Below are 24,813 nucleotides of genomic sequence, written 5' to 3'. Positions count from 1 at the left end.
AAGTATGGTATGAATCTGCAGCAAGATTGCATTTTTTATCCCCTTTTTTGTCATGAAGTTATAAGTCAGTTTTATGAACAATTTTATTTTTCAATTGTAAATCAATTATAAATGAAATTAGTTTTGTAGATCAGTGGATATAGATATCATTATTGTCCCTTTTATATCTAAATCATAAGAATGTTATTGTACTGTATGCACATAAATAAATAAAAACATGATGAAAATATTAAACAGTTCCTGGCTTTCTTGTGAAAATCCTACCAAACCCCCTACTCCTGGACAGAGGACCGACCCAAGCAGGCAGGCACAAGGTGTTCAAATGATGGCGCCAAATGCTCTGGCGGAAACCGGAAACGGGTGCCGAATGCAAGGGTCGAAAGCGGTCACTTCCACTTCTCGTCGATCGAAGGTAGTCCAATGTAGAACGTACCTTCTAACCTTCTGCTGTACTAGAGGTTCATTTGTGCAGTTTCAATCACATCCATCCCCAAAAATGGCCGCTGTTGGAGGATTTAAAGCACCCGTCAACGTTTCACCTCTTATCCGAGTGAGTTCAAATCTTATATTTGGCGTAGGTAGGTGGCGTCCAAAGTAAAGACGCAGCAGTGATAAGTGATCGTTGCTACAGAACCGCTCTTGCTTTTGATTCATATATCTCAGTCAACCTCATAAGTACTCGTAACACCGTCCCATCTCGTCATTTATAGGATATTCCAAACAGTTTCGTGATACGTGCACTTAATGCCAACTGAACCTTACGGGTGTACACTTGTCACACCGTTGTGTAGGTTAGGATCTCCCCTGTTACTGCATCTGTCTGACGGCTTGTCTTGTGAGACATTCCAACAGAACACCTCCCTCTAGGCATTTAATTTGGTTAAAAATACCGCTGTATGTGTTTCAGTTTTCAAGGTGGACACTGCTCATTGCTGGCATTTCTTATGGAGCCATCCGACACAGCAGGTTGACTGTCAAGGAAACCAAGCTGCGAGAGGAGGCAAGGCTTGAGGCTATTCGTATGGCACCCATTCTGAAGGCTGAAAAGGAGCGTCTCCAGAAGGGTAAGTACTGCAGGCACCATTTGTACTCTCAATAGAAATAGCCTTTGTTCTACAGTGTGAGTATTTCTTCTTTGCCTTATTTCACTTATGGCAATTTTATTTGTTTGCAGCTGAGATGGCTGATCTTGAGAAGACCATTGGATCTAAACTGTAAGAAGTGTTCATTGTAGTTTATGTTCATCCTCACTCCCAAGAAATGTAAAATATGTGGAAACTTGTAAATTATGGCTTTTAATACCAGTTCCAAATAATTAAACAATATAGTACCAAATTATTTTTACTTTTCTGTTTAATCAAACCACAGCCAGAAGAATAATTCATCAGAACCATTCTAGACAGTTAGACCACACTACCACTTAGTTAACTTACTTCAACACAAGTTGGTAATAAATATCACTTCATACGTAATTTTCTAAAATTTTCTCATGAAAATATACAGGAACATTGATCCTTTCAATTGCATAGGTCATAAATATGTTAGACACATCCAACTTTGACATATATTTTCAACTATAATTTTCCAAGCAAGTTACCTAACTTGACAATTTCCGTCAGATTTAGACGATTCCCTCCCCAGCCCTGAACATATTGGTCCAAGCTGAGCACATGGCTCAAGCCAGATTGACCTTCAGATTATAGCTTTTGGATTCAGATGATTCCCTCCCCAACCCTAAACATATTGGTCCAAGCTGAGCACATGGCTCAAGCCAGATTGACCTTCAGATTTAAGGTTTTGCATTCAACTGAGAGGGGACAGTAACTAACACATGCTGACACACAAATGTTTGACATGACATACATAGAATTTGCTTGAAAACCATTGTGGATACAATTTAAAAGTAGGCAAGTATGTTCCATAAGGTATAAATAAATAAAAGTTAGTTTTGGTCTTTAGCTTACAAAAAAAAAAAAAACGACAAATGTTCATAAATTAAATCTATGAATAATACCACAAAGATCCCTTTGAAAAAAATAATTTAAGATTGCATAAAGCATTATGCACCATCACAAGGAATTTCCAATAAATCACAAACATTGAGAATGAAAAAGTTAAGAATAACAAACTGAATACTGTTAAAGAAGGTGAGGAGTACATCTGTGTTTCCAAGTAGAAACTGTACTAACATTGATGCCATGTTTCTCAATCAAAGTCTTGAGAACTTCACTCTTTTGCTCAGAGCAATTTTCTTCTGTTATCAGAAGCTTCAAATGTGGAGTGTGATTGGGAATTTCAAGAAATGACTGGCCAGAAACACCATGGGCACCATTGAGGTCTAGACTTTCTAGTTTGGGACAATTACGCAAGACTGATTGCACCCCATCATCAGACACACTACAACACTTGGTAAAAGAAAGGTGCTTCAATTGTGCACATTTTTCTGCCAACATCTTCAAACAGGCATCAGCAGACACATCTTCATTGCTGCAATGAATGTAATGTATCAATTATAGTCACACATAAGATTAGAGACACATCTACAAAAAACATTTCTAACAAAAAATCTAACCTGGTCATTTGGACACATTCATTAAGATGTAGACATTGAAGTCCAGATAAATTACCATTTTGAAATGTATCAAGTACATCAACTGCTTTTAATTTGGCATTATGGATCAGTAATTCCTGAAGTTCTGGAAGATTGCAAACAGCTGCCATGCTTTCACTTCCGAAGCAATTGGCATTATAAATAAAAAGCTTCTTTAATTTCTTGCAGTTGGAGAGACTCTGTTAAATGTGCAAACACATACAGTAAGGACCACATATCAACATAATATTACAAGAAACACCAAAACCCGGGTAATCTAAGCAGAGACCTACCAAGAGAGCAGCATTACTTATACCAGCAGCATAGAACTCAAGGGTTGTTAAATTTCTGCCAGCATTATGGAAAAGCTGGAAAGAAACCAACAGTTAATTATAGCCTGTCCAATGATTTTTTACATTTTATGACAAATAACAGTAAACATAACCCTTGCAAAGTACCTGAGAATATGCATTGGACCATTCATCAATTTTACCAGGCAGTTGTATGGTCATTGATTTAGGTCCATGGTAAATAGAATTAGAGTGCCATTTGTTCTTGAAAACTTTGAGATTTTTTTGTTTTGCAATTTCAACCAGTATTTGAGGGGAAATACTTTTGGAACAGCTTATGTTCAGTTTTTCCAGACTTGGCAAACCACTCAACATTTGATAGAATTTTCTACTTTTGTAATCTGTACCCTTCAAGTTTAGGTTGTGTAGTTGTCCTTTCCTCAGGAAAGGATACTAGTCAGAAAAAAAGAAAATTAGTTAGTACTATCGAATAATATAATAGTGGATTGTACAAATCGCACAACATACCAAATATTTTGCGTGCAAGTTCCTCTTGGAGGCATCACAAGGTCGGCATCTAATTAAGTTAACAGACTCTAAGCGCTTGGATTGTTGATGCAGGACTGGCAATATAGCATCAATATCTTGCCTACAAAAAGAATTGTTAGAAATGAAACACTTCCAACTTTGAACAAGAAAATATAGTTTAACAAGACAAGTCTAAAGATAAATGTTACCTGTCTTTAATAGTTATAGATTTCAACATAGAGGATTGTTTTATGCAACCACGCACAATTTCAATGGGAACATCCTGACCACGAATGCACAATGTTTGCCACAAGGTAGGTGTCATTGCAATGGACCGCCAGCGATGGCAGACTCTAGAGCAGGTCCTAAGCAGTTCTAACTGAGGGAGATATGAAAATATCTGGAAAAATATGCTTAAGGTTAGATATCAACAAAAAGTTAATACCTACGCAAAATTAAGTTTTCTAAATAATTACCATGCAGAATATCTCATTTGGAAGGAAATTTATAGGGCTATTATCGAATTCAGTACTTCGACCATATCCACTACACATGTCATTGGTTTTTATCACATCTTCTTTGACTGTGTGTGGTTTGACCTTTGGCTTGGCTGCTATTCCAAAGCCATTATCATGATACTTTGGAACTATTTTCAGGGCTCTAAGAGGGTATGACGACTGGCCTTCACGGCATTTCAAGCTTTCTGGGTCAGCAACCACCTCTGACATACAAATTGGGAGAACTTCTGAAGGTCTGGTCTGCTGCAAAAGAGAGAAAAGGAGTTAAGTTATCTGCAAATAGAAATAATTGCTTCAGCTGGCATTGGCAAGTGGTTAAGGATTGTGGAAAGCTTCACCTGTTTTACTTCATCTTCAGGGGTGGAATTAATATTGGCAATCACATCACCTTGTAAAAGGGCCGATTCTGACGTAGTAGGGGCAGTGCATCTAGCTATCTTTGATCGAGATGATCCGGCACTTCTCATAATTCGAGCTGGAGGCACAACTTGACTTTCATTTAAGTCATCACATTGGCTTGATGAACAACTTGCTAAGGAGACTGGAAAGGGATGGATAGGTTGAGCTGGCAAAGTACACCTCATAAGTCTTGCCGCCTGTTGTGTTTCATTGACATCCATACTCTTGATAGTTGAGCTGCTCGCTAAAGGAGATATGCTTCTTCGAGATCGAGCTGGCAATTCACATCTCATAATTCGAGACGGTTCTGTAGAGCTTGATGCCCCAACAACACCAACTGGATTGTTGCTCCGAGGAGCAAAACTAATCAAATGGCAATCTAGAAATATAAAGTGGAACATATGAGTAGACCAGGGACCATACCTACTACAGCCGACAGTATAAATTTTCACCTCACATCCTTAACACGAATAAGAGATCTACATAAATTCGTGCAGCACTCATCCACATTTACCTTTTTCTTCTAACTGTAAGGGTTTTTCGACAGACTTGCTGGGAGCCCCCATAAGCTCAAGCCTTCCATAAATACCACTATTCACAGGCCCAGCAGTTTGACTGCAGTTAGGTTGAATAGAACTTTCCGTATGCCCAGCAGAGCCTTGAGCCTCCACACAGCTGAAACAAAATGACTGATCATTATTCCATGAAGGCCAAGAATGGCAGGTGGTTCACCATCAGACTAAATGTAGTCAATCTAATCGAACGACATTTCTAACAACAAATCGGCATGAGTTTGGCAGTGACAGAAGCGTTCGTAAGTGGCGTGAACCACATTGGTCACGGGACCGAACAATCAAGCCGTGCTGAGCAATCAGATCGTTTCGTAGGGTATCCACAGCACAGAAGCAGTCATAACATACCGTCGTTTCTTCGAGCGTGTCACAGTGGTCATCGCGCCTGTCATATCGCCGACAAATCGGCGCTAAGATGAAAAGTACACTTAACCCTTGTGTCACCGTCTTGGAACCCTCAGATTCTCACCGGGCTTCGCTGTCAGAAAATGAAAATAAACAAATTTTGTCAGTCAAGTCGACTGTCATAGCAAATCTCAGTGGAGTGCGAACAAGACAGATCAGTATTACTCACTTTCAGCGACACAACAAAGCATTTCCTTTCTAGATGCAAACACAAGTGCTTTTGTTGTAAACAAGCCTGGCAGTCAAAACGGAACGGAACGGAACAGAATCTGAGGAGGGGGGGAGGGGAGGAGGGAGGGGATGTCGATCTTCGATTGGATCGAAACAAGGCTCAGGTGATATGAAAAATTTAGAGAAATCTTGATTGATTGATTTATTCTAAAGTCAACCTCCCTCTACTAAAAATATGGATAGTTTTATGTGAGAAAAACATGACCATGGCCCATTTCCGAAAGTAAACGTAAACGAAAGGTTGTCTATGATGTTAGATAGAAGGCTCACAACTACACTGCCACTACCACCACGTGGTACATTGTTCATTTAGTCCATATTAATTTTGGTCTTGATGGGTTTCATGACGTTTGACTTTTGGTCGTACCAAGCACTGCCTTTTTCAGGTTTTCCTGAAGGCGGACTTCAACTTCAACGCCTCAACCAACTCAACCCCAAACTCGGGTGGTGTGACGTCAGAAGGTTGACCTCGAAAGGAGACACTTCCCCCAACAGGCTTGTTTGGCATGTGTTTATCTGGTTGATTCTGCAAGTCCCGCGTGGTTTCTACTCCGGAATAAAACAGTATGCCTTGATTTGGCAAAGTACACCATCCATGTAGTCACAAATCTGTTCGAAATCACGTCGCAGACATTACGTCGACAGAACAAACAGCCACGCATTGCTGATCCACTACAGATTCTCTTCCGCCACTCTGTTCTGCTGAGGCGAGACCAAAATAATAACAAAGCCTCTCATTGGTCGGAGCTCTCCGTCGAGCTCTCTGATTGGTGGACGAGCTCACCGATTGATTGTGTTCATGTGACCTTTGGAGTAATCGTGTATTTTCGTGAAGCCATGAGAGAATGTTGTGAGTTTGCGTCTGCAAAATAGAGCGAAACTAACGTGAGTTTCGCTGTGTCGAGGTACGGTTTTGTGCTCGAAAGGAGCGCCTAGCTCGCCGCGAAGCAGCGCGCACCGTGTCGTCCCGATTCTGAAGACTTTGAAGGCGAGAAAAAGGCCTGAGTTCGCGGTTTTGAAAGTCATGGTCCTGCCGCCATAGGAGCGTGTGCCTCGCTCGCGCGGGAAAGCCATCGTGATCTTCTCGCAGTCTGCAAGGTTTGCATCGGCTTTTCTTCGTTTTATTGTGTTTTTGTGCGAGAAATATTGAGCCAATGTCAACAGTTTCCTTGTGAGGGACAGGCAACCGAGAACTGAGCAGAGCAGACACGCTGGGGAGAGGGGTGGGGGAAGAGTGTGTCTGCTTGTTTACACTGCACTTGGGTGATTGTGCAACCAAAACAAAGACGATGAGCAAGGCTGGCGTGTGCTAGAGAACGCTAAGCCGTGTGACATGGCAAGCAAAGTATTGGTGGAGGCGCCAACTTGGATTTAAGGGATGTTTAAGTATCAGGAAGGCTCGCTTGGCTCGGAAAAGTTGTTGTTATCTTTCAAGGTTATGATATCACCAAGGACATTGGTTGCTGGGTAGACACGGCAAGCTCCGTTGTCTTCTGTGCCTTGCTCACCTCTCCTGTGCACCCGAACTGGGGTGCGTTGAAAGGTACTCTATGATAAAAACATGTGTTGTGAATATCATGCCAGATGGTCATGTCTTCTTGTTATTGTTTCGCACCATATGGCATCTCATCTTCATTCTTTTCGCTCCATGTAAGGAGGTGAATTGATGAACTTTGGCAAGGAAATTTGGGCTTGCATGTGGGCATTGAAACTGTTGTTCCTTCTGAAAAGGTACCACTATTATGAGCATGTGTTTAGTTTTACTCTCAGTCAGGCTCATGTGTGATAAGTGCAACAAGTGCCAACAAATACTAAAACTATCTAGGAAGGGGGAATGCAATCATAGATTTATCTTGTTGTTGTTATTAAAAGACTCTTAGTTCTTTGTTGGTAACTCAGTCACCGCTTTTAAAATATTTTTATCACTCTTGTTTGTTTTTCTGTTTTAGGCCGCCACTATGGCAGATCCCTTGTATTCTGGGGATCTGTTCTTCGACAGTCCTCTAATAAAACAAGAGCCTATGACGGATTCAGTATGTGTGACATCAGCCAGTGTACCAATTCCCTCTCGTCGGGGCCTTGGCCTCCCTGACTACTTTGAGGACTCATCTTATCAGGCTCCAGAATCAACATCACTGCAAGATTCATCCAGCTACTGGGATGCCAGCCACATGGATGATGATGACGACATTTTTAAAGTTGTTGACAAGGCTGATCTCATTCAGGGACCTACCCTTGCTGAACTCAATGCCAATGATGAAACATTTCTCAGTGATTTGAACTTTGATGATCTTCTCCTCCCTGAAGAGAGTTCCAATTCCTTTGGTACTGGGTTATTGAATACTTCCAAATCCAATCTTTTGTCGCTAAATCCTGCAGTGCAGGTTCAAGTTAGCGCTCACAGCTCGTTGTCTACTGTATCACCTGCAGGATCTGGACTCCTCCCATCCTCCTTTCCCCCTGGAGGTAGTGTTTATTATCGAGATGCATTCAGTGTGTCTTCAAGTGTTCCTTCAAGTCCCATGGACCCTTTTCTGTGTGGGGGTAGCAGTGGCAATCCATCAGGACTCTATCAGGCAGCTCTATCTCCAGCAAGTCACCACAGTTCAAATTCATCATTGCTGCACCATTCAGTAGGATCAAGGTCGCCAGTGACACCGCCACCGCAGGCAGTGAGCCCCTTGCAGCATAAGCAGAGTACACTCCATGACCTGCTACTCCGCAAGGAAGCACTGTCTGCCTCTCCCGATCGGCGCCTTTTAGGCCAGTCAGTTCCTGGCCCAAACTCTCCATTGACCAATCAAGCACCCACAGGAATGTCCATTTTATCTTCAAGACGTTCGGGGGGTGGCATGCTTGCTGGTTCAGGACCAGGTTCTGTTTCGCGCCTTTCATCATCTGCCCCCACTCATCTTGGTCTAGACCACATTTGGCAGCGCCGAGAACCGAGGCAGCATTTGCTGTCAACAGGATCTTTAGCAGAAGCAGGTTCTACATCCTCTCTCTCTACTGGTAAGAATAAGATCTTATCTTATATAGTTTACTGTAACATATAAAAATAAACAATTTAATTGGCTTGTCTGCTTTTTTAAAAAAAAAAAAAATTTAATTTAGGTGGAATTCTTAGTCCTTCATGTGACTTCTCTGACTCTGAAGATAGTGACCATTATGAAGACGTATCCTCTGATGGAGGTTAGTACTTTTAATAAGTTGCTTTTATTATGTTCTTAGCAAATTCAGTTTAATTTCATAAATAACAAAAAAAAAATTCATTGGTGTATTTTAATTGTATGGTTTGTTTCTTTAGAATCAAGTGATGTAGATGGCTGTGGGCAACCAAGTCGAAGCAGTATACACAAAAGAGAGCGGTTCTTTTGGCAGTACAATGTGCAGGCTAAAGGGCCAAAAGGTCAACGATTAATAGTCAAAACACAGCAAGAAGATCCTTACCACTTGAATCGTGTGACTGATCCTGTGTTCAGTCCTCAATGCTCAATGCAAGGCATCAAACATAGGTAATTAAAATGTTTTTCTGTTTGTAAAATGGAACCCAATGAAAAAGGAAACTAATGAATTTTGCTCTTTAAAACTCTAGTGGAAAAGCACGAAAAGGTGATGGTAATGATCTTACTCCAAATCCCCGGAAATTACATACAATTGGGCGAGAATTAGATAAACTAGGAAGAATAATTAATGACATGACTCCTGTATCAGAGTTGCCATTCAATGTGCGCCCTAAAACAAGGAAGGAGAAGAACAAGCTTGCATCAAGGTAGGGAATAAAGTCCATGTTATGCTTCTTTTATCCTTTATATCAGACTTATTTATTTAAAGTGACATATTCCTCTTTTAACCCTTTGTTGTTTGCTTTCATTCTCTTTGAACAGAGCCTGTCGACTGAAGAAAAAGGCTCAGCATGAGGCAAACAAAATAAAGTTGTATGGTTTGGAGCATGAGCATAGTAAGTACTCCTATAAGAGTTACGTTTTCTTCACTTTTTTTCCTATATATTGGTGTTAATTGGATTCTCTCTTTTCCCATAGAACGCCTATTTGGCGCCATTCAACATGTTCGTCAAGCTCTTGTTCGTAAATTCAACTGTGACAGTGCGGAGAGTATTGATCTGTCAGCACAAATTGAGGAAATTATCAGGCATGCAACACGTAAGTCTCAAAGAATTTTTCTATGCTTGGTTCTATACAGGTTCACTCTAACAAATTTCATTATTCTAACAACATAATAATTTCAGGTATCAAGATAGCAGGGGAAACAACTGATTTTGTGAACACTGTTCTTGAAAAATTTAAGAATGGTGTGCCTGAAGGGGGTCTAAAGGATGTATGAGTCTTACTCTGGTAGAGTATGGGATTATACATTCAGTGATGGATAAGAAGTGTAACATCGAAGCCTGCGCAAGAGTTCTACATACACTTCATTTCCCTGGGTTTCTTCACTATATATTATTCAAGTCAGATCTTGTGTTGAAGATATTAGACATTGGATTTGAAGTCTTTTAGTACTACAGATTGATTATTAAACTACTGTGGCTGTGAGTTTTAAGACAAGTAAGGTAAGAAAAAGGCTGGATCATATGAAATATGGTGAAACAATTATTTATTAGCAGTGTTTTCATCTGTTTTTCTGTACTGTCCTTCCTTAAAATGTTATAAGGTTCTTTCTTGCTTCTTTACTGCCCCAACAAACCAAACCACTTGATAATGGAAAAAAAGTGATGGGAAAACATTTGTTTAGTTCTCTGTCCTCACACTTTTATGTGTCCTTGTTTCTTCCATTGGTCAAGTACTTCTAACATCATTATTTCGTACATGTGATCCAGCCCTCTGAAAGGCTAGCCAGTGCTTTACTGATGGGGTCTCTTAATTTCTTATTATAACTATTATCCTTGTCCAGTGAGTGGGATTAAGCTAGTGATTGTCATTAAGTAGTGAAATTTAAGTAGATACTTTGTTTTCTCATTTAAGTAGAAAAGCAGTGATATTAAGATTACTAATGTGGCATTTGTGCAGCTTCAACACACGCACTGTGGACATGTCAACAGGCACATCTGTACAAAATAAAACCAAACAAAAAAAAACAAAAAAACTCTTAGTTGGTTTGTGTAATGCCAAGTTTGTTTTCGATGTTTTGATGAGTTTCCTACTCACATTGGCCTGTGATTCATTCAACTTCCACAGTATCCTTGACAGGGATGTGCATATTGTGGGACTAGCATGCATTTATAATGTAAGATTCAATTCTTATGTGGAATGCTTAGCGAAATTGTTAGCACATATTGTCAACTTAATCTTTTACTACATATGTACAATGAAATCAATTCTTACTTCAATTTACTTTCTATTGATTAATCATTTGCGTCACAGGAATTCTGTCTCTGAAAATGGGACAAACATAGTACAATAGTAAATCAGACAGGAGCAAGACAGAAAATTTGTCAAATTTATGGCGTGTTGGTCTGTGTGATCATTATGGCTCTTTGAAATAACTCAGATCAAGTGACATTTCTTATGATTTGGACTATGGAAGTGCTATCTAGTTTTCTCATATGTGTGTCGGTATTTGGTACAAATCTGAAATATCTATCTTGTTTCCAGTTCCAGAAATTTATGAGTAGTAGCAACTCTAGTTATGTTAGACACAAAATAATGTTGTGAGATATTTTGTGTCATAGAGCAAAAATGTATGTGCTTTCTTTTTAAATTTTATCAAGAGTGTTGCATCTTCGTGTTAATTCTATGTATTTTATTGTTGATGTTTGTATTGAATTTATTGTATTGGGTTCATGAACAAAGTAATTGGTCTGTTATGTTGTATTGTATGGTCCTGTTGATGAGAGGGATCTTTGTCGGTTGAGATGCATGGTGCATTGTGTGCACTTACTTTACAAAAATTTAATCAAGGATTTACTAGTTAAAATGTTACCAGTCTTTTTCAATCATTTTTAGTTTTCTTAGGCTCAAGTGACAAATAGACACAGTACAATTTCAAAGTAACAGATATCTAATTATTTCTCTCTGTCTGTTTCATACGAAAATCAAAGATTTATGCCAAAAGTGTGGTTCAATTACTTCTCTACCGTATCCGTGTGTTTATGACAAATCTGTTAAGTTTCTCCTAGTCCTGTTTGGAGTACATAGTTCTCCACTCAAATCAATCATCAATTGTTGCCCAGGTCTTAGAAATAGACCCCCCTTCTTGAGAAAAAACAAAACATTATGTATTTGCTGCCTTAAGTGAAGGTGTGACTTGTAAGTTGAGTATTATTTCATAACTTAGTAGGAGTCAACTTTGCTATGGTTTTTCTTATCTGGTATGAGGACTCTATCCTCCTTTTATTTTCAGGTGTTGGGTGGAACGTGTTATGAATCTCATAAAATTGGACCTGATAGAGTTGATTGTATTCAAGTTAAGTGGCTGCTTGATATGAAATGAATGGAAAAAATAACAGTTTTTTACTGTACAGCGAGGTCATTTAATTTCTTACTCTCACATTGTAATGTACTCCCACTGAAATATATGCATCCTCATGTACCCCTTATTTTCCTGTTTAACCATATCAGCATGTCTGGCGTTTATCCCCGACATGCATATTTTTATATTATTGAGTGTTATGCAGCTATGAATATTAACATTTAAAGTTAACTTTCAGAAACAGGCCAGAAGGCTCATAGTCATCAGAATGCATTTTTGAAAACGCCAAAACATTTCTGCGCCTTTATGTATTTATTGTGGAAACTTGCGTGTGGTGGAGCAACATGAATCAGCTATGGACCAACAATACATTTAAGTATAAAAATTTTGGTGTTCACTAAACCTACTGTTCAACTAATGTGCAAGACCAGAAACCACTGTTACTTACTTGGTACTAAAGCAACTGCCAAAATAAAATCCAAATTTCATACTGTTATACAGTAGTAAGTGATATTGAATCAAGGGAAAAAAATTGCTTTCATTCTTGTGTGTTCTTAGTATTTCAATTATTCCCTTCACAATTCTAATGAATATGTACATAGTTTATGATGTGTGTTACCATATATTTAATTATTACAGGTTGCATATTAATCTTGAAAATAATTGCATTTGTGCTGTTATCAAGAATTAATTCCCAAATCATTATTGTTTTTTCTTCTATTTACAAAAAAAAAAGAAGTATAATATAAGCATTGAAAGATAGGAAATGAAAGGGGAAAAATGATCTAGTTTTGGGTGCCTCAGTTGGCTGTGGAAGTATTTGATGTTGTACGTTGGTTTGCCCGTTTGCCCAATCTAATGCAGTGTGGGTGCAGGTGCTCTATCACGCTTATGTCCCGATTTTTAAGTGCCCTCCCTTGTAGAGACTAGCAATTTGAATCTCCCTGTCTATGTTTGATGGAAAAATGAACTATAAGTTACAATAGTGCACTCCCAAATTTGGAAAATCGTTTTTATTTCAAGCTTATGAAAATTTTTATGACAGATGACCGTTTGTTCATGGTATCACCAAAAATTGGCAGGGCTTACCTTAGTATTAAGATGATTTGGTGCAAAAGGAAGGTTGTAGGAAACAACTAGGAATTGATATGGAGTGGAGTTCCAGGGCTCAATGAATCATTTACTGATAAAATGTGTATTTTTGTATGCTTATCTATGAATGGTTAGAACATTATACGAGATTAGCTATTTATTTTATGTGTGCAACAAGTTGCTGGATGTAAGGCTCCAAACCAAAGTTACTTTGCCATATTCTAGGAATGTGTGTGAATAATCACCCCTGGTAAGTTATGAGTTGCAGAAAACAGAGGCTGTGTGAGGCATAATGCTCCAATATTTCTAGAACTGTTCATTTTGTTGGTATTTCATTTCTGCCACATTTTTAGTTATTGACTAGCTTTATATACTTTAAGTTTAATTAAATATTATTATGATAGGAGTTTGATATGGTGTTACAGTAGCAGGCTAGTAAAATAGTGGGACTGAAAGTTTATTTTTATCAGTATGCATTTTCCCCACATAAAATACAAACAACAAACCTATTGCTGTGGTTTTTGAACCAAGAATAAGATGTGATAGATGGTCCTCATCAGTACAAAAGCAGTTGACTCTCTGTTTTACAGAAACATGGCCCATCCAATAGTCATGTGTGAAATAGTGAAGACCATTAATGCACCATTACTCTAAGTCAAGATCTCTTTTCATGTTAGCTGTTTGTGCCGCAAAGGAAGTATGTAGGGCCTTCTTCTGGGAGTATCTATGACTTCATTTAGTCATACAACTTTTTCATTGTTTTTATTTTCTTTTAAATACAGGCAACCTTGGAGGCTTTTCTGTTATTTGAGATTGGGTCACTAATTTTAATTTTGGGTATCTTTGTGAGCATGTTGATCATGTAGACCCAACTTGTCACATAATATTAACATATTGTTACGAACTGGTTCAAAAGTATTTTTGATTTGGTGATTGTGTAACTATGTCGTCCATCTGCTTGTTTGATTCTTTTTTTTTTTTTTCAATCTTTAGGCACAGGTTGTGCACCTGTCTATCTGTGCAAAATTTTTCTTATATATACTGTATGGTGTGAACACAGTCAATTAAGTGAATAAAGTTGATACTGAAGAGATGTGTGCACTGCAGCTTAGCATATCTGTTTGTGACATTGTCCTGAATTTTATCACAAATGTGCAGGGGTGATTTAAAAATGAAACATTGTTACATTTTCTTTAATTGCCATGAACAGTCGCCATCACAGGGGGAACAACTACACAGTGCAAGGCTGCAAAAACCACTTACCAGAGTGAATTTACACCAGAATCTTGTTCACACTTCGTGCTCAGGTCGTACGAATGTTTCGGTGTCGCCGCGATGACTTGGAAAAATATTGCTGGTCAGAGTGAAATTCCCCCATATCATTCACATTTATAGCCTTCGACAATGAACAGGGTAAGAGAAAATGAAACTTGAGCAAATGTATCTTTAACTGGTGTTGAAAGGTTTGGCAACTTGTTATTTAAATCTACCCCTAATCTTGATATTTTTACAAAGTATTAATTGACAAAGTTGCTTGCAAATGCGCGCAAGTTCCTCCCTTTCAGTCGAGAGCAAAACCACACAAGAAAGCCGAGGGAGCAACGGAAAGAAAAGAAACCCAGCAGGGAAACGGTTCTTAAAATGAAATGAAATTACAGTCCGGATGCAGTCGTAGTCGTTTGTCTTCTCTGAAATTCGGAACCAGGAAAACGGCCGTACCGGGAAACGGTCGTCGTGGTACCGACTCTACCGCGTGCTCAAGAGGCATGTTGGCATAGCAGGACGCCCAGGAAGGGAGACCTAGGAAGGGTGGCCGGGCCTTGCTGGCCTTGCCGGGCCCGCCCCGCCGGACGCGAGCCTTGCGGGTTTGCCTATCTGCGCCTTGCGGGGAATTCCCACGTCGTGCTTCGCTATGCCTCGCCAACGTCGCACTCGGAGCGGACAGAGGTCGCGCGAGGCGCCATGCATCTCCATCTCCTGGAGGACGACTCGCCCGGTAGACGAACACACTGGCCGTCGTTGGTGGCGTACAAATTTTCCCTTGTACGTTATTGAACGACCCGAGCACGAAGCGATTGACACGTACAGTATTGCTCCGGCTCGGCTTTTCAGCCGTACAATTGCCTTCTCGTAACAAAACGACGAAATCAACCTGGCAGACTTGGGATGAAATAAATCTAAGAAAACAGTACTGACATTAAAAATGATATTTTTCTTAAGAAAAAATAACAACAATACTTTAGCATCCCGCCAACTTGATTGAGGCCACTGGAACGAAACTAATTAGGTAAAAAGATCACGTATCGTGAGTTGCGTATAAGAACATGTAGAATAAATGGCTCTACGGGTCACAACATTGAAAATCGTTATAAAGAAAACCACATATCGATTGCCTAAGGGCTTCAAAAATGGAAGAACAGGACAGTACCGTGGCTTTACGTTTCGGTATGGGGATAAAGAAACGCTCGCACGTCAGTTCATCCAGAGATAAAGTTATAGATTAAAGCTCAAAAATCGTAAGAAGAGAACGGTGGTACCCGTTCTAGAAGAAAATAAGTTTTAGTCGAAATCTCTCGAAAAAATCTAAACCGACAAAAAGTCTCACATTTACAATCCACTCCAATTCATAACTCTAGAAAGTGCACGAATTGCACAGGTTCGTCTTTCTCTGCGAGCAAGTAGACCTAAAGTGCTGTATAGGACGGACTACAGAAACCACTCGCATTTTTGTTTTAAAAAATCAACATAAAACACATTAAACAACAACAACGAAACATTTTTTACTCTAATGTAACACAGAATTAACTCAAATGCATGAACAGCTTTGAGCTTGGGTGAGTAGTTTCGGTGACGGCACACACTCTACCACATTGCTCTGGCCACGGTCGAGTCGGAGTTTCTGGCCGTCTCGGTCCTGAGCATGGCAGTGACCCGGGTGAATGGGGTCGGTGCACTCGTCTCGTAGCGGGGACACGTCGACTGCAGCCTACTCGTGGTGGACACCGTCACTGGTGGTCATAGCGAGCTGGTGCGCAGCTCCTCCTTGAAGGTCCTGGTCAGGCCGGGCTGGCTGGGCTGGCTGGGCCTGGGCGGTGCATGCGTCTCCACCGGCACTGTGATGGTGACCCGCGTCTGCTCGGCCGGGCGTCGTGGCGGCACACCCTTGGGCACGCCCGCCCCCGTCGACGGCTGCCTCAGGATGGACACAGGGCCCGCACTGGGGTCCGAGGCCTGCCGTCGGATCGGGGGTGTCGCCGTGCTGGTCGGGACGACGGGGTCCGACACCTGGCGCCGCATGACGCCGGGGGTGGCCACCGCGATCGCCGATCTTCCAATGCCGAGGCCAGACCCGGCTCCGTCCGGGGGCGGCGCCGAGTTGTTCGGCCCGGACGGCCCGCACCGCGCGCCGTTGCCGAAGATCGAAGGCTCGAGGATCGAGGCCTGGCGCAGCAGCGGCGGCGTCGCGGTGGCCGGGCTGGCGGGGATGACGGGGTCCGAGACCTGGCGGCGCACGGGAGCCACCGTCGTGGCGATGCCGACTGGCGCCGGGTCCGAGGCCTGCCGCCAGATGGAGGGCTTGGCCGGGGTCGCCGACGGCGTCGCCGACGACGGCTGTGGCGCGGAGGACTGGCGCACGATTTCAGGGCGGGGCGCTCGCAGGGCGGCGAAGCAGAAGCCGAGGAAGGAGGTGGCGGAGTAGGACTCGGCCGGCGCCGGCACTGGCGGTGGGGGTGGTGCCGGCTGCGGCTCGGGGTCCTCGAAGCAAGGCTCGGACCGGCTCCGCGTGGGCCCCGTGGTGACGAACACCGCCACGGAGGGCGGCTGCTCGGCAGAGAGGGGCCGCGCCCGCGACGAGGTTTCTTCCCGCGTCCGCAGCGGCCGCCGCAAGGACGGGCTGGGGCCGGGGAGGCCTGCGGGCCCCGCGCCCGCGGTGCTGCTTGAGCTCGAACTGGCTGTACTGGCGTCCACGCAGTCGACGTGTAGCGGTCGCTAGAGGGACGCACCCACGGCGGTGTTCTGGGGCGCGCCCGCGCGACGTCTCCCAAGGCTCTTCCAGAAGCGGCGGTCCGATTGCTGCTTTTCCTGCAAGCAAATCCGTCGTAAGTCGATCGTTGGCTCGTGAACGTCCACACATCCCCCAGGTAAGTCTCTATAGGAGTGGGCGGCCGCGCTGCAGCGGCTGCAGTGCATGCTTACCGGGTGCCTGAGGGTGGGCGCGTCGTCGCCGCTCACGGCCATCTGACGAGGCAGCGTGGCGGGCACGTCGTTGACGGCGTCCCTGCTGAACAGCCTGGACATGATGGGCCGAGTGGTGGCCGCGGCCATGGCCTGGGGGGTCGGCGTGCTGGACACGGGGGCGGTGATGGACGGCGTCGTTGTGGTGAGCGTTGACAGCTCCACCGAGGCCGTGGCGGAGGCCGTGGCGGTGGCCGTGGCGGCGCCAGCGCCGTCAGACTTGGCCCCGCGGCTCAGGAACGACAGGCTGTGGACATGATGCGGTTTTGTCACTCGTGCACTGCAGCGACCAGTGGCAAACTGTCCCGGGGCGAGGCGTGGGGTGTGGCCATGGGGTGTGGCACGAGGCATTGTTTTCATTGGTGTCAGGGGGTGTCAGAGGCGCACTGTCGTTTGACCCGATATGTACGCTTTCTGCAAGCTCGCCCTACGGCGCTAATAGGCAACCCGCGCTACGCCACGTCGCCTTTCCTCTCAGACCGTTCGTTTGAAAGCCTGTCTGAAAGCTCTGGAGAGCGATTGGGGGTGGCTTGGGCTATGCTTGGGCTATGCTGGGGGCACAAAGAGTCCCGGCATTCAAGAGTATCCGCGTCCTCTGCTCCTGCTCCTCTCCTGGCGGCACTTACATTTTCCCCCGTTTCGGGGCGTCCTTCGGCGGCAAATCCTCGCGGGCGCGCCGCAGCCGCAGCCTCGTGAAGAAGCCGCCCTGGGCGGCCTGGGCCTGGGCCTGCGCCTTTAGCTGGTGCTGTTGCTGTTGCTTTCTCAACGTCTCTACCCTGTGACGCTCACCCCCCGGCATGGGCCGGCCCTGTGGACATGGACAATAGTCCAGGTGACCATGGGCCTACAAGAATTAGAGAGGGACAGGACAAGAGGAAGAGTCAGAGAGAAGAGAACAGAAGAGAGAGAGAGAAAGGGCGAGAAGAGGGCGAGAAAGAGAGAGGCGAGCTTGTTCATGGACCTTATTTCCTTGTTATTATGTCAGAGGTGACTAGGCTCGCATAAGGTTCAGGCACATATTTGATAGAACGTCACAAAAGAAGAAAAAATAAGAGCAAAGAAAGGTACGGTGAGGTCAGACACGTATCACTAGGTGAAAACCGCATCTAATTCCTACCTACACACATCAAAAGCAAACATACTCGTCTCTAACGAAGTGAAACGCCAAAAAACGGGTTCACCATGCAGGGAACGGGGGTTACGCACACATTCTTTCGGACACAAACGCATGCAGAAAGCGAAGTGTGAGGTGGGCGTGTCTTGTCAACAATTTGTGCTTCGGGGCTGGATTGCGATAAATGGCTAGGCTGAGTGCAAGTGGCTGTTAAACTCAACCAAAGCTAGAACCAACAAACAGATCAGTGAGTGCGGCTGCTACCCCTCGTGCTACCCTCACAGGCGCCCCAGGATAGGCAACCCAACGAACTGGTCTGTATGCAGTGTGGCGGTGCGGAAAGTTCGACTCCCGCTCGAATAAAATTTGGTTTCTTCCGCATTCGGACCAGAACATGTAATGTGTAATGTCAACGACGCCCACGCAGCAGTGGTAGATGTAGCAGACGGCAGTTGGCAGTGGCGCGGGGCGTACGGCGGGGCGGTGGGGGCCCAGCAAGCCGAGCCGCCCTCTGCCAGTAGCGCCCGTTCAATCCAGTCAGCCGTCGGCCGGTGCGGCGTGTGGATGTGGTTAGGCGAGGCGGCGCGTGTGTACGCGATGCCGCCACTTAAATTGGCGAGAGCAAGTTCCCACGGCGCACCAATGTGGAAAGGGTGGCCGATCTCAGCCTGCTACTACTGACAAGAAGTTGCCCAGTCGGCAGGCTGAGGCTGGAAACCCTTTCGACACCGGTGCATCGTGGGAAGTTTCGCCCACTTAAGTGACAGCGTGACAGCCCTGCGCTTAGTTGGCAGCGGTTGGCAGTGGCTCAAAAAGCCGTTCCGTTTAATGCTGTGACTTAGCGTTTAGTTCGTCGTGTGGCTTCGAATCCGATGTGACTGTCAAAGTTGAACGCATTCGTTGGCGGGATAGTGGAACACGAGCGTTTAGTTCGTCGTGTGGCTTCGAATCCGATGTGACTGTCAAAGTTGAACGCATTCGTTGGCGGGATAGTGGAACACGAGTGGCGGAGGACGGAGAGGGACGTGTTTGGACACAACGAAAGCAACAACAACAACATCAGCGAAGGACAACATTCTCAAACACAGCAGACAGGCTTCCATGTTGGCAAGAACATGACGACAGAGTGGAGAGGAGACAGAGGTTTTCTACAGAAAGGTAAGCATATCGTGCATTCAGTGTGTTCGTTGGAAATAAGGGGGGGGGACAGGCTTATTACAATTATTGTTCGTAGGCTGGGGTTGTTCCGGTTATAGGCTTAGCAAAATCAACAGTGCAAAGGAATGAAGCGAAGAGATTCCTACGAATGGTGCATGAAGCAAGTTCACCGCGACAGCGTGCTTGCGACGAATAGTATTTTACAAACTGACTTCGATTTATCTGAGGGCTAAGCCGAACGTGCCGCTTGATTTTAAGTCACACTGTTGGGAATCGATGACAACCGAGCCAGAAGTAGCTGTTCGACACGACTGCGAATCTTATAAAAATCCACCAATTATACGTCGAATCAATGTCCCTGCGAACACCTAATTCTGGCCGGGAACGCATCGCCGGCGAGCTGTTCTCTCTGAAGCGTCTGGAACTTCGCGGACGGCTCGGACGGCCAGTGTGAAGTCAGTCAGAACGGAATGGTCTGCCTACTTACCGAGCCGATGTGCGACGGCGCGTCGGAGAGGATGGACGTGGGCTCCTCGGTGTCGGAGCTCTCCTCGCCAGAGTCGTCGGACGGCGAGGGCGTGTCGGCCGGCGGCACGCTCTCGTCCTCCTCGACGAGGGGCTCCAGGCGGCGCCGCGCCGCCGCCGAGGAGCCCGGGAACAGGCGGTGGGCCAAGGCCGCCGACGTGAGTAGCTCCTCCATCATGAGCTGCTCGGCCTCCTCCTCGGCCGTGAGCACGGACGACGTGGACTCCGGCGGCGAATTGGGGAACTGAATGACGAACAAGAGGGAAGCTGCGTTAGGAATTGTCTGTCTGCCTCTATCTTGCCCCCAATTCCTACTATGCGCCTATTCCGAATGTTCCAATGCTGGCTAGATTTTCTGCCCCGCGTCCGTGTCCGTGACGGTCGGCCTCTGCTGCCACCCAGCTGCGGCGATACGCCACGCTCGCGCTCCGCTGGGCGGCGCTACTCCACGCCTGCGCAGCGCGCGGCGGTCGCGTCTATACTCTGTTCGCCCGTTGACCTTGGCATCTGACGCGCGCACGTAGCCCGTACAGTCAGTAGGGTAGCGTGGCCGAGCGGTCTAAGGCGCTGGTTTAAGGCACCAGTCTCTTCGGAGGCGTGGGTTCGAATCCCACCGCTGCCAGCTCTTTTTAGCAGATGATACAATAAAGGCAAAACAGAAACAGTGGTATAGATAATTTCGGCCACGGTCTAGCATTTTTGTTAGCATTAGGACTGTCGTCACCCATCTAGCTCGATTAGCACGTAGTATAAAGCCCGGCAAACCATCTGCTACTGTGTGGCAGTGGCTGTGCTGCGGGGATTTGGCTCTAAATGACGATGCGGAATCTTGCGGGATACTCACCGAGCGAAACTCCTGGCCGAGCGGCGAGCCCAGGTCGTCGTCGCCGGACGTCGGCGTGCCCCATGCCTCCTCCCCCGACGTGCCCCCGGACGTGGTCCCGGAGTCCTCGCCGCCCTGGGGCTGCGTGGACCCCGGCGCTGGCCGCAGGTAGCGGTCCAGGATGGCTGCGGCCAGCGACTCGTCGCCGAGCCTCTCCAGGATGGCCATCTTCTCGGCCACGAAGACGCCGGCGCGCGCCGTCCAGCCCCGCAGCGACGACGCCATGCCTCCGGGCGCCTCGGGGACGGCCGGCACCGCGGCCCCTGCGAGCCCTGCGTGCCGGTCAACTATCAGACCACGTTCACGTCGACGCCGAGTCGCGGCGCCGCCAGAGTCAGTTGGGGGAAGGACCGAACCGCGCGCCCGCGCAGTACAGTGGGTGCGGGGAGCTTCGAAAGCGGGAAACCAAAGCCCGACCCGAAGGGCCGAAGGCACTTGTTTGGAAAGAGGCAGAGGGCGGGAGGGAGACAGGCTTCTAGTGCAGCAGAGAATGAAAACGTGCTACTGACGGTACGAAAAAGTGCCCTCGAAAAACGAAATTAGCCAACTAGTTTACCCACCCTCTCGCGAGCTGTGCAGTGCTGTTCAGTGATGTGGTGCTGTGCAGTGCCGAGCCGAGCCGTGGCGCCATTGCGATACCGATACCTTTACAGGCAGCGGGGCCGCGAGGCGGAGCGCGGAGCTCGGTGACGTCCTGCGGGGCCTGCAGCTCGGCCTGCAGCGCGGCCTGCAGCGCGGCCTGCAGGGACTGGACTGGAGCAGCGGGCTCGCCCCTCAGCCCCGGCCCCGGCCGGCCCCGGCCCCGCCCTTAGGAGTGCAGCGGCACATAGCGGACTGCACCACACAGCATACATGCACCGTTAACACGAAGCAGTGCACTCACACACCCACACTCTAGGGTCAAGGGGGCTCGCGAACAACACTACAAGGGCTGGCTCAATGATGCTACGTTAGCCTGCGTTGGCCCGTACCGTGGTTGTTCACTCCTCCGGCTGCAGGCACTGCAGGCCGTCGCCGGAGCACGAGCACGCTGTCACGCGTAACAGTAAGACACTAGTGACTTTGGTGCAGACAGTGGTCGCCAGAGGCACTCACACCGTGAGTGAAAGATCATGCCGTGACACACAGGTTGCCTACCCCCGGGCGTGCGAGGCCCGTACGTGACGCTAGGGGGTTGAAACTTGAAAACATTGTTTTTCTGTTTGGTTGGTAATGAATGCGCTGCTTACCGGACTGCTTGTCGTCGTCGTCCTCGTCGGGCTCGGCGTCGTCCTTGTCCTTGCTCTGGCCGAGCTCCTCCTCGGCGGCCTCGGCGGCCTCGGCGGCCAGGCCGTCGGGCAGCGAGTTGAGGGTGCCGTAGCGGTGCAGCTCGCAGGACGAGGACAGCGAGCGGTAGGGCGGCTCGGCCAGGTCCGAGGACGAGTCGTCCAGTGTGTCCTGCGAGCCCCCGCCGCACTCCGCCCTGCGCTGCTGCTGCAGTTGCTGCACAACAGGGCCAAGGGTCACGCGTGTTGAACCCCCTCCGGGCAAGCCTCCGGGCCTTCCCCCTGGGTCCGACTAGGTCCTGGAACTCACCTCGAGCTTCCTGCGCCTGATGATGGGGCTGGCCCTCAGCTCGGCCTCGATCATCTCGTCCCACATGGCGTCCTCGTCCTCCTCCGTCATGGTCGTGGACGCGCGCGGCAGCCCCGGCGTCGGCGGCACCACCGAAATCCTGCGCCCGGTCGTGGATATTGACGCAAACGGAACCAAGAGACACGAGGGTTTGAGGCGCGAACGGCGCTTACCGTGGCGGCATGGTCGTCGTGCTGCTCGAGTCCCTGGGGGGCGGCACGGGCGCGGGGGCCAGGGGGTCGCCCGAGATGGCGCCGCCCAGCATGGACATGCCCGCCATGAGGCTCCACGGCCCCCACACGTCCACGTCCTGCTGCCGCGTGTCTGGCGGGTCCTCCTCGATCTCCTCCTGCAAGATGCACTTTGAGTCGCACGCGAGGCCGAGGCGCAGCGTCGCGCAGCGTCGCGCAGCGGCCCCTTCTCGTCGCCGCACAGTGGGCCAGAGGACCGGACACGTGGCCAAAATTCCAGACGCGTTTTGGGCTCCAAAGTCGCTAAACAGGACTCGAGCCGAGCGTGTGACCCCACCAACAGATTCGTTCGGAGAGCAATCGATTGGTGGGATCTCACGTTCAGTTCGAGTTCCATTTAGCGACTCTGGAGCTCAAATCGCGTCCGGGATTTTGACCACCTCTACCGGTCTTCTGGCATATCCACTGTGCGCCGGCCTTGTCAGCGTTGGCCTCACTCACCTTAATTTGGTCCCTAAAACGGGGGACTTCCTTGCGGTAGTACATGTCCCCCCGGAGGTGCGGCGGCTCGTACTTGCGGCCCGACGGCCCGGGGCTGAGCGTGGACGGCCTGCTGGTGGCGGACGTGGCCGGCGAGGGGCACGTGGGTGGCGGCGTCTCCGAGGACGAACACGCGGGCGCCGGCGCCCACGGGTTGTTGCTCGGCCGAGTGGCCATGCACGTCTTGTGGCACTTGCGGCACACGGGCACCTTCTCGCCGGACGCGATGGTGACCTGCAAAGGCGGGGTGGCGGGGCCGTTAGCTGGGCTCTCATTTTGGCGCGGGCAACCCGAGCACCCACGGTCCGGGTGGACGGTTTTGACTGGGTGTCCAGGAAAGCTCGAGGAGGCGTGGTCCAGCCGGTAATCGCAAAAGCAGTGGTTAAGGCTTGGCGCCTGGGAGGCGGGCAACACGAGCACATGGGCGTGTCCGAGTTGCCTACCTCCCAGGCGGCTCCTCGGCTTTCCCTGGCCTCTCGGGCGCCTTTTGGGTGCCCACGCCTGCGGGCCGTGAGAGCCCTGCACCGCGAGACTGACCTGGCTGTCGGTGGTGCTCCTGCTCCGACTGCGGCCCAGGCCGCCCAGGCTGTCTTCGGACAGCTCCAGGTCCTCGCTGCGGCTCGCCCTGCTGTTGCCCCTGAGGGGGATGGTGGTGGTGGCCGTGAGGCGCAGCTCCTCGCTCCGCCGGTTGAGGGTGTCGACGCTCCACAGCTCGGTGGGCTCGGCCGGCTCGGCCACCGCGTCGTCAAGGCCCTCGTACTCGCCGAGCTGGCCCCGCATCCAGCGGGCCAGGTGCAGCGCCGAGCCCTTGCTCCCCGCCGACTTGCCCAGCTGGCGGCAGCGGTGCTCGATGAGCTCTTCGACCGCGGACGACGACCTGGACGTGTCCTGGGGGCAGGGCAGGGCACCGCGGCCTTCTCATTTACCATACGTTTTAACGGTTACGTCATGATTAATTTGAAACTTCACTTAATTTTTTTTTTAGTGAAAAAGTGACGAAATTATTATAGATTGGTCTGAACTAGCTAAGAATCGTTCTAAAGAATATGGCTAAGGTAACTATGCCGCGATCTTTTAAATTTGCCTCATATAACTGGCGAGAACGTTTTTGTCTATCAGACACCATGTAAACTGCACGGCGGTCTACTGCAACTTTTTAGATACAATCATCTATGGTTTTCACAGTTAGTTACAAGGTATACAACAATAACAAAAAGATGCGCAATGCTCACAGAATTTGCGCAGTTTGAAAACTACTCCAGAAACTACAACAAATGGGGGCGTATAAGTAGTGCCGCTGTTACTGATGCCCTTCTTTGGCTATCCATCCAGAATCAGGTGTTAGAAACAACGTCAGTTCGACGTCAAACCGATGATTTTTTTTTCAATCGATTCTCTGTTGATTCAACGTTGTTATAAACCAGTGTAAACTTCTAATTCTGACTGGGTAGTCTCTCGCATGTAATCCCTACTGATTACGTGTCGACACCTCATTATT

At 47.4% G+C, this 24,813-nt stretch overlaps 4 protein-coding genes and 1 non-coding gene across 10 annotated transcripts in view; 3 read left to right on the top strand and 2 right to left on the bottom strand.

The window, feature by feature from the left end:
• Nucleotides 1–389: 389 nt before the first annotated feature.
• Nucleotides 390–1,338, top strand: LOC117641759 (ATP synthase subunit e, mitochondrial). The gene is made up of 3 exons (XM_034379354.1): nt 390–550; nt 908–1,064; nt 1,175–1,338. Exons 1-3 carry the CDS (start codon nt 497–499, stop codon nt 1,216–1,218), a joined length of 255 nt encoding a protein of 84 aa, XP_034235245.1. The 5' UTR covers nt 390–496; the 3' UTR covers nt 1,219–1,338.
• Nucleotides 1,339–1,550: 212 nt separating this feature from the next.
• On the bottom strand, nt 1,551–5,935 carry LOC117641749 (F-box/LRR-repeat protein 7-like). Of its 3 annotated transcripts, none has more exons than XM_034379333.1 (11): nt 5,472–5,935; nt 5,246–5,375; nt 4,840–5,000; nt 4,265–4,704; nt 3,885–4,169; nt 3,618–3,808; nt 3,409–3,529; nt 3,049–3,333; nt 2,884–2,958; nt 2,573–2,790; nt 1,551–2,487 (listed from the first exon to the last, which is right to left on the bottom strand). In XM_034379333.1, exons 2-11 carry the CDS (start codon nt 5,287–5,289, stop codon nt 2,139–2,141), a joined length of 2,169 nt encoding a protein of 722 aa, XP_034235224.1. In that variant the 5' UTR covers nt 5,290–5,375; nt 5,472–5,935; the 3' UTR covers nt 1,551–2,138. The 3 variants fall into 3 exon arrangements, with proteins under 3 accessions (XP_034235224.1, XP_034235226.1, XP_034235225.1); XM_034379335.1 differs by having other exon boundaries at nt 3,885–4,166; XM_034379334.1 differs by having other exon boundaries at nt 5,246–5,370.
• Nucleotides 5,936–6,494: 559 nt separating this feature from the next.
• On the top strand, nt 6,495–14,145 carry LOC117641750 (protein CREBRF homolog). Of its 4 annotated transcripts, none has more exons than XM_034379338.1 (8): nt 6,495–6,631; nt 7,483–8,545; nt 8,648–8,725; nt 8,841–9,048; nt 9,129–9,305; nt 9,421–9,494; nt 9,577–9,696; nt 9,783–14,145. In XM_034379338.1, the coding sequence occupies exons 2-8, from the start codon at nt 7,492–7,494 to the stop codon at nt 9,875–9,877; spliced, it is 1,806 nt and encodes a 601-aa protein (XP_034235229.1). In that variant the 5' UTR covers nt 6,495–6,631; nt 7,483–7,491; the 3' UTR covers nt 9,878–14,145. The 4 variants fall into 4 exon arrangements, with proteins under 4 accessions (XP_034235229.1, XP_034235231.1, XP_034235230.1 ...); XM_034379340.1 differs by lacking the exon at nt 6,495–6,631 and adding an exon at nt 6,736–7,064; XM_034379339.1 differs by lacking the exon at nt 6,495–6,631 and adding an exon at nt 6,738–7,076.
• An 88-nt stretch (nt 14,146–14,233) lies between these two features.
• The window catches only part of LOC117641053 (serine-rich adhesin for platelets), a 66,684-nt gene continuing 56,104 nt past the window's right edge, over nt 14,234–24,813 (bottom strand). Inside the window, exons 19-28 of the mRNA XM_034378152.1 lie at nt 23,853–24,210; nt 23,277–23,549; nt 22,758–22,933; nt 22,546–22,684; nt 22,200–22,452; nt 20,932–21,242; nt 20,050–20,331; nt 17,917–18,098; nt 17,252–17,537; nt 14,234–17,137 (exon numbers count right to left, since the gene is read on the bottom strand). Of these exons, the coding sequence (XP_034234043.1) occupies nt 17,045–17,137; nt 17,252–17,537; nt 17,917–18,098; nt 20,050–20,331; nt 20,932–21,242; nt 22,200–22,452; nt 22,546–22,684; nt 22,758–22,933; nt 23,277–23,549; nt 23,853–24,210 (2,353 nt within the window). The 3' untranslated portion in view covers nt 14,234–17,044. The remainder of the gene's footprint in view (nt 17,138–17,251; nt 17,538–17,916; nt 18,099–20,049; nt 20,332–20,931; nt 21,243–22,199; nt 22,453–22,545; nt 22,685–22,757; nt 22,934–23,276; nt 23,550–23,852; nt 24,211–24,813) is intronic.
• On the top strand, nt 20,628–20,709 carry Trnal-aag. The gene has a single exon. It is a non-coding gene; the product is annotated as a tRNA-Leu (tRNA).

The sequence above is a fragment of the Thrips palmi genome, unplaced genomic scaffold (genome assembly GCF_012932325.1).
Source record: "Thrips palmi isolate BJ-2018 unplaced genomic scaffold, TpBJ-2018v1 HiC_scaffold_15, whole genome shotgun sequence".
Taxonomy (NCBI): domain Eukaryota; kingdom Metazoa; phylum Arthropoda; class Insecta; order Thysanoptera; family Thripidae; genus Thrips; species Thrips palmi.
This window is presented reverse-complemented; position numbering and strand designations above follow the sequence as displayed.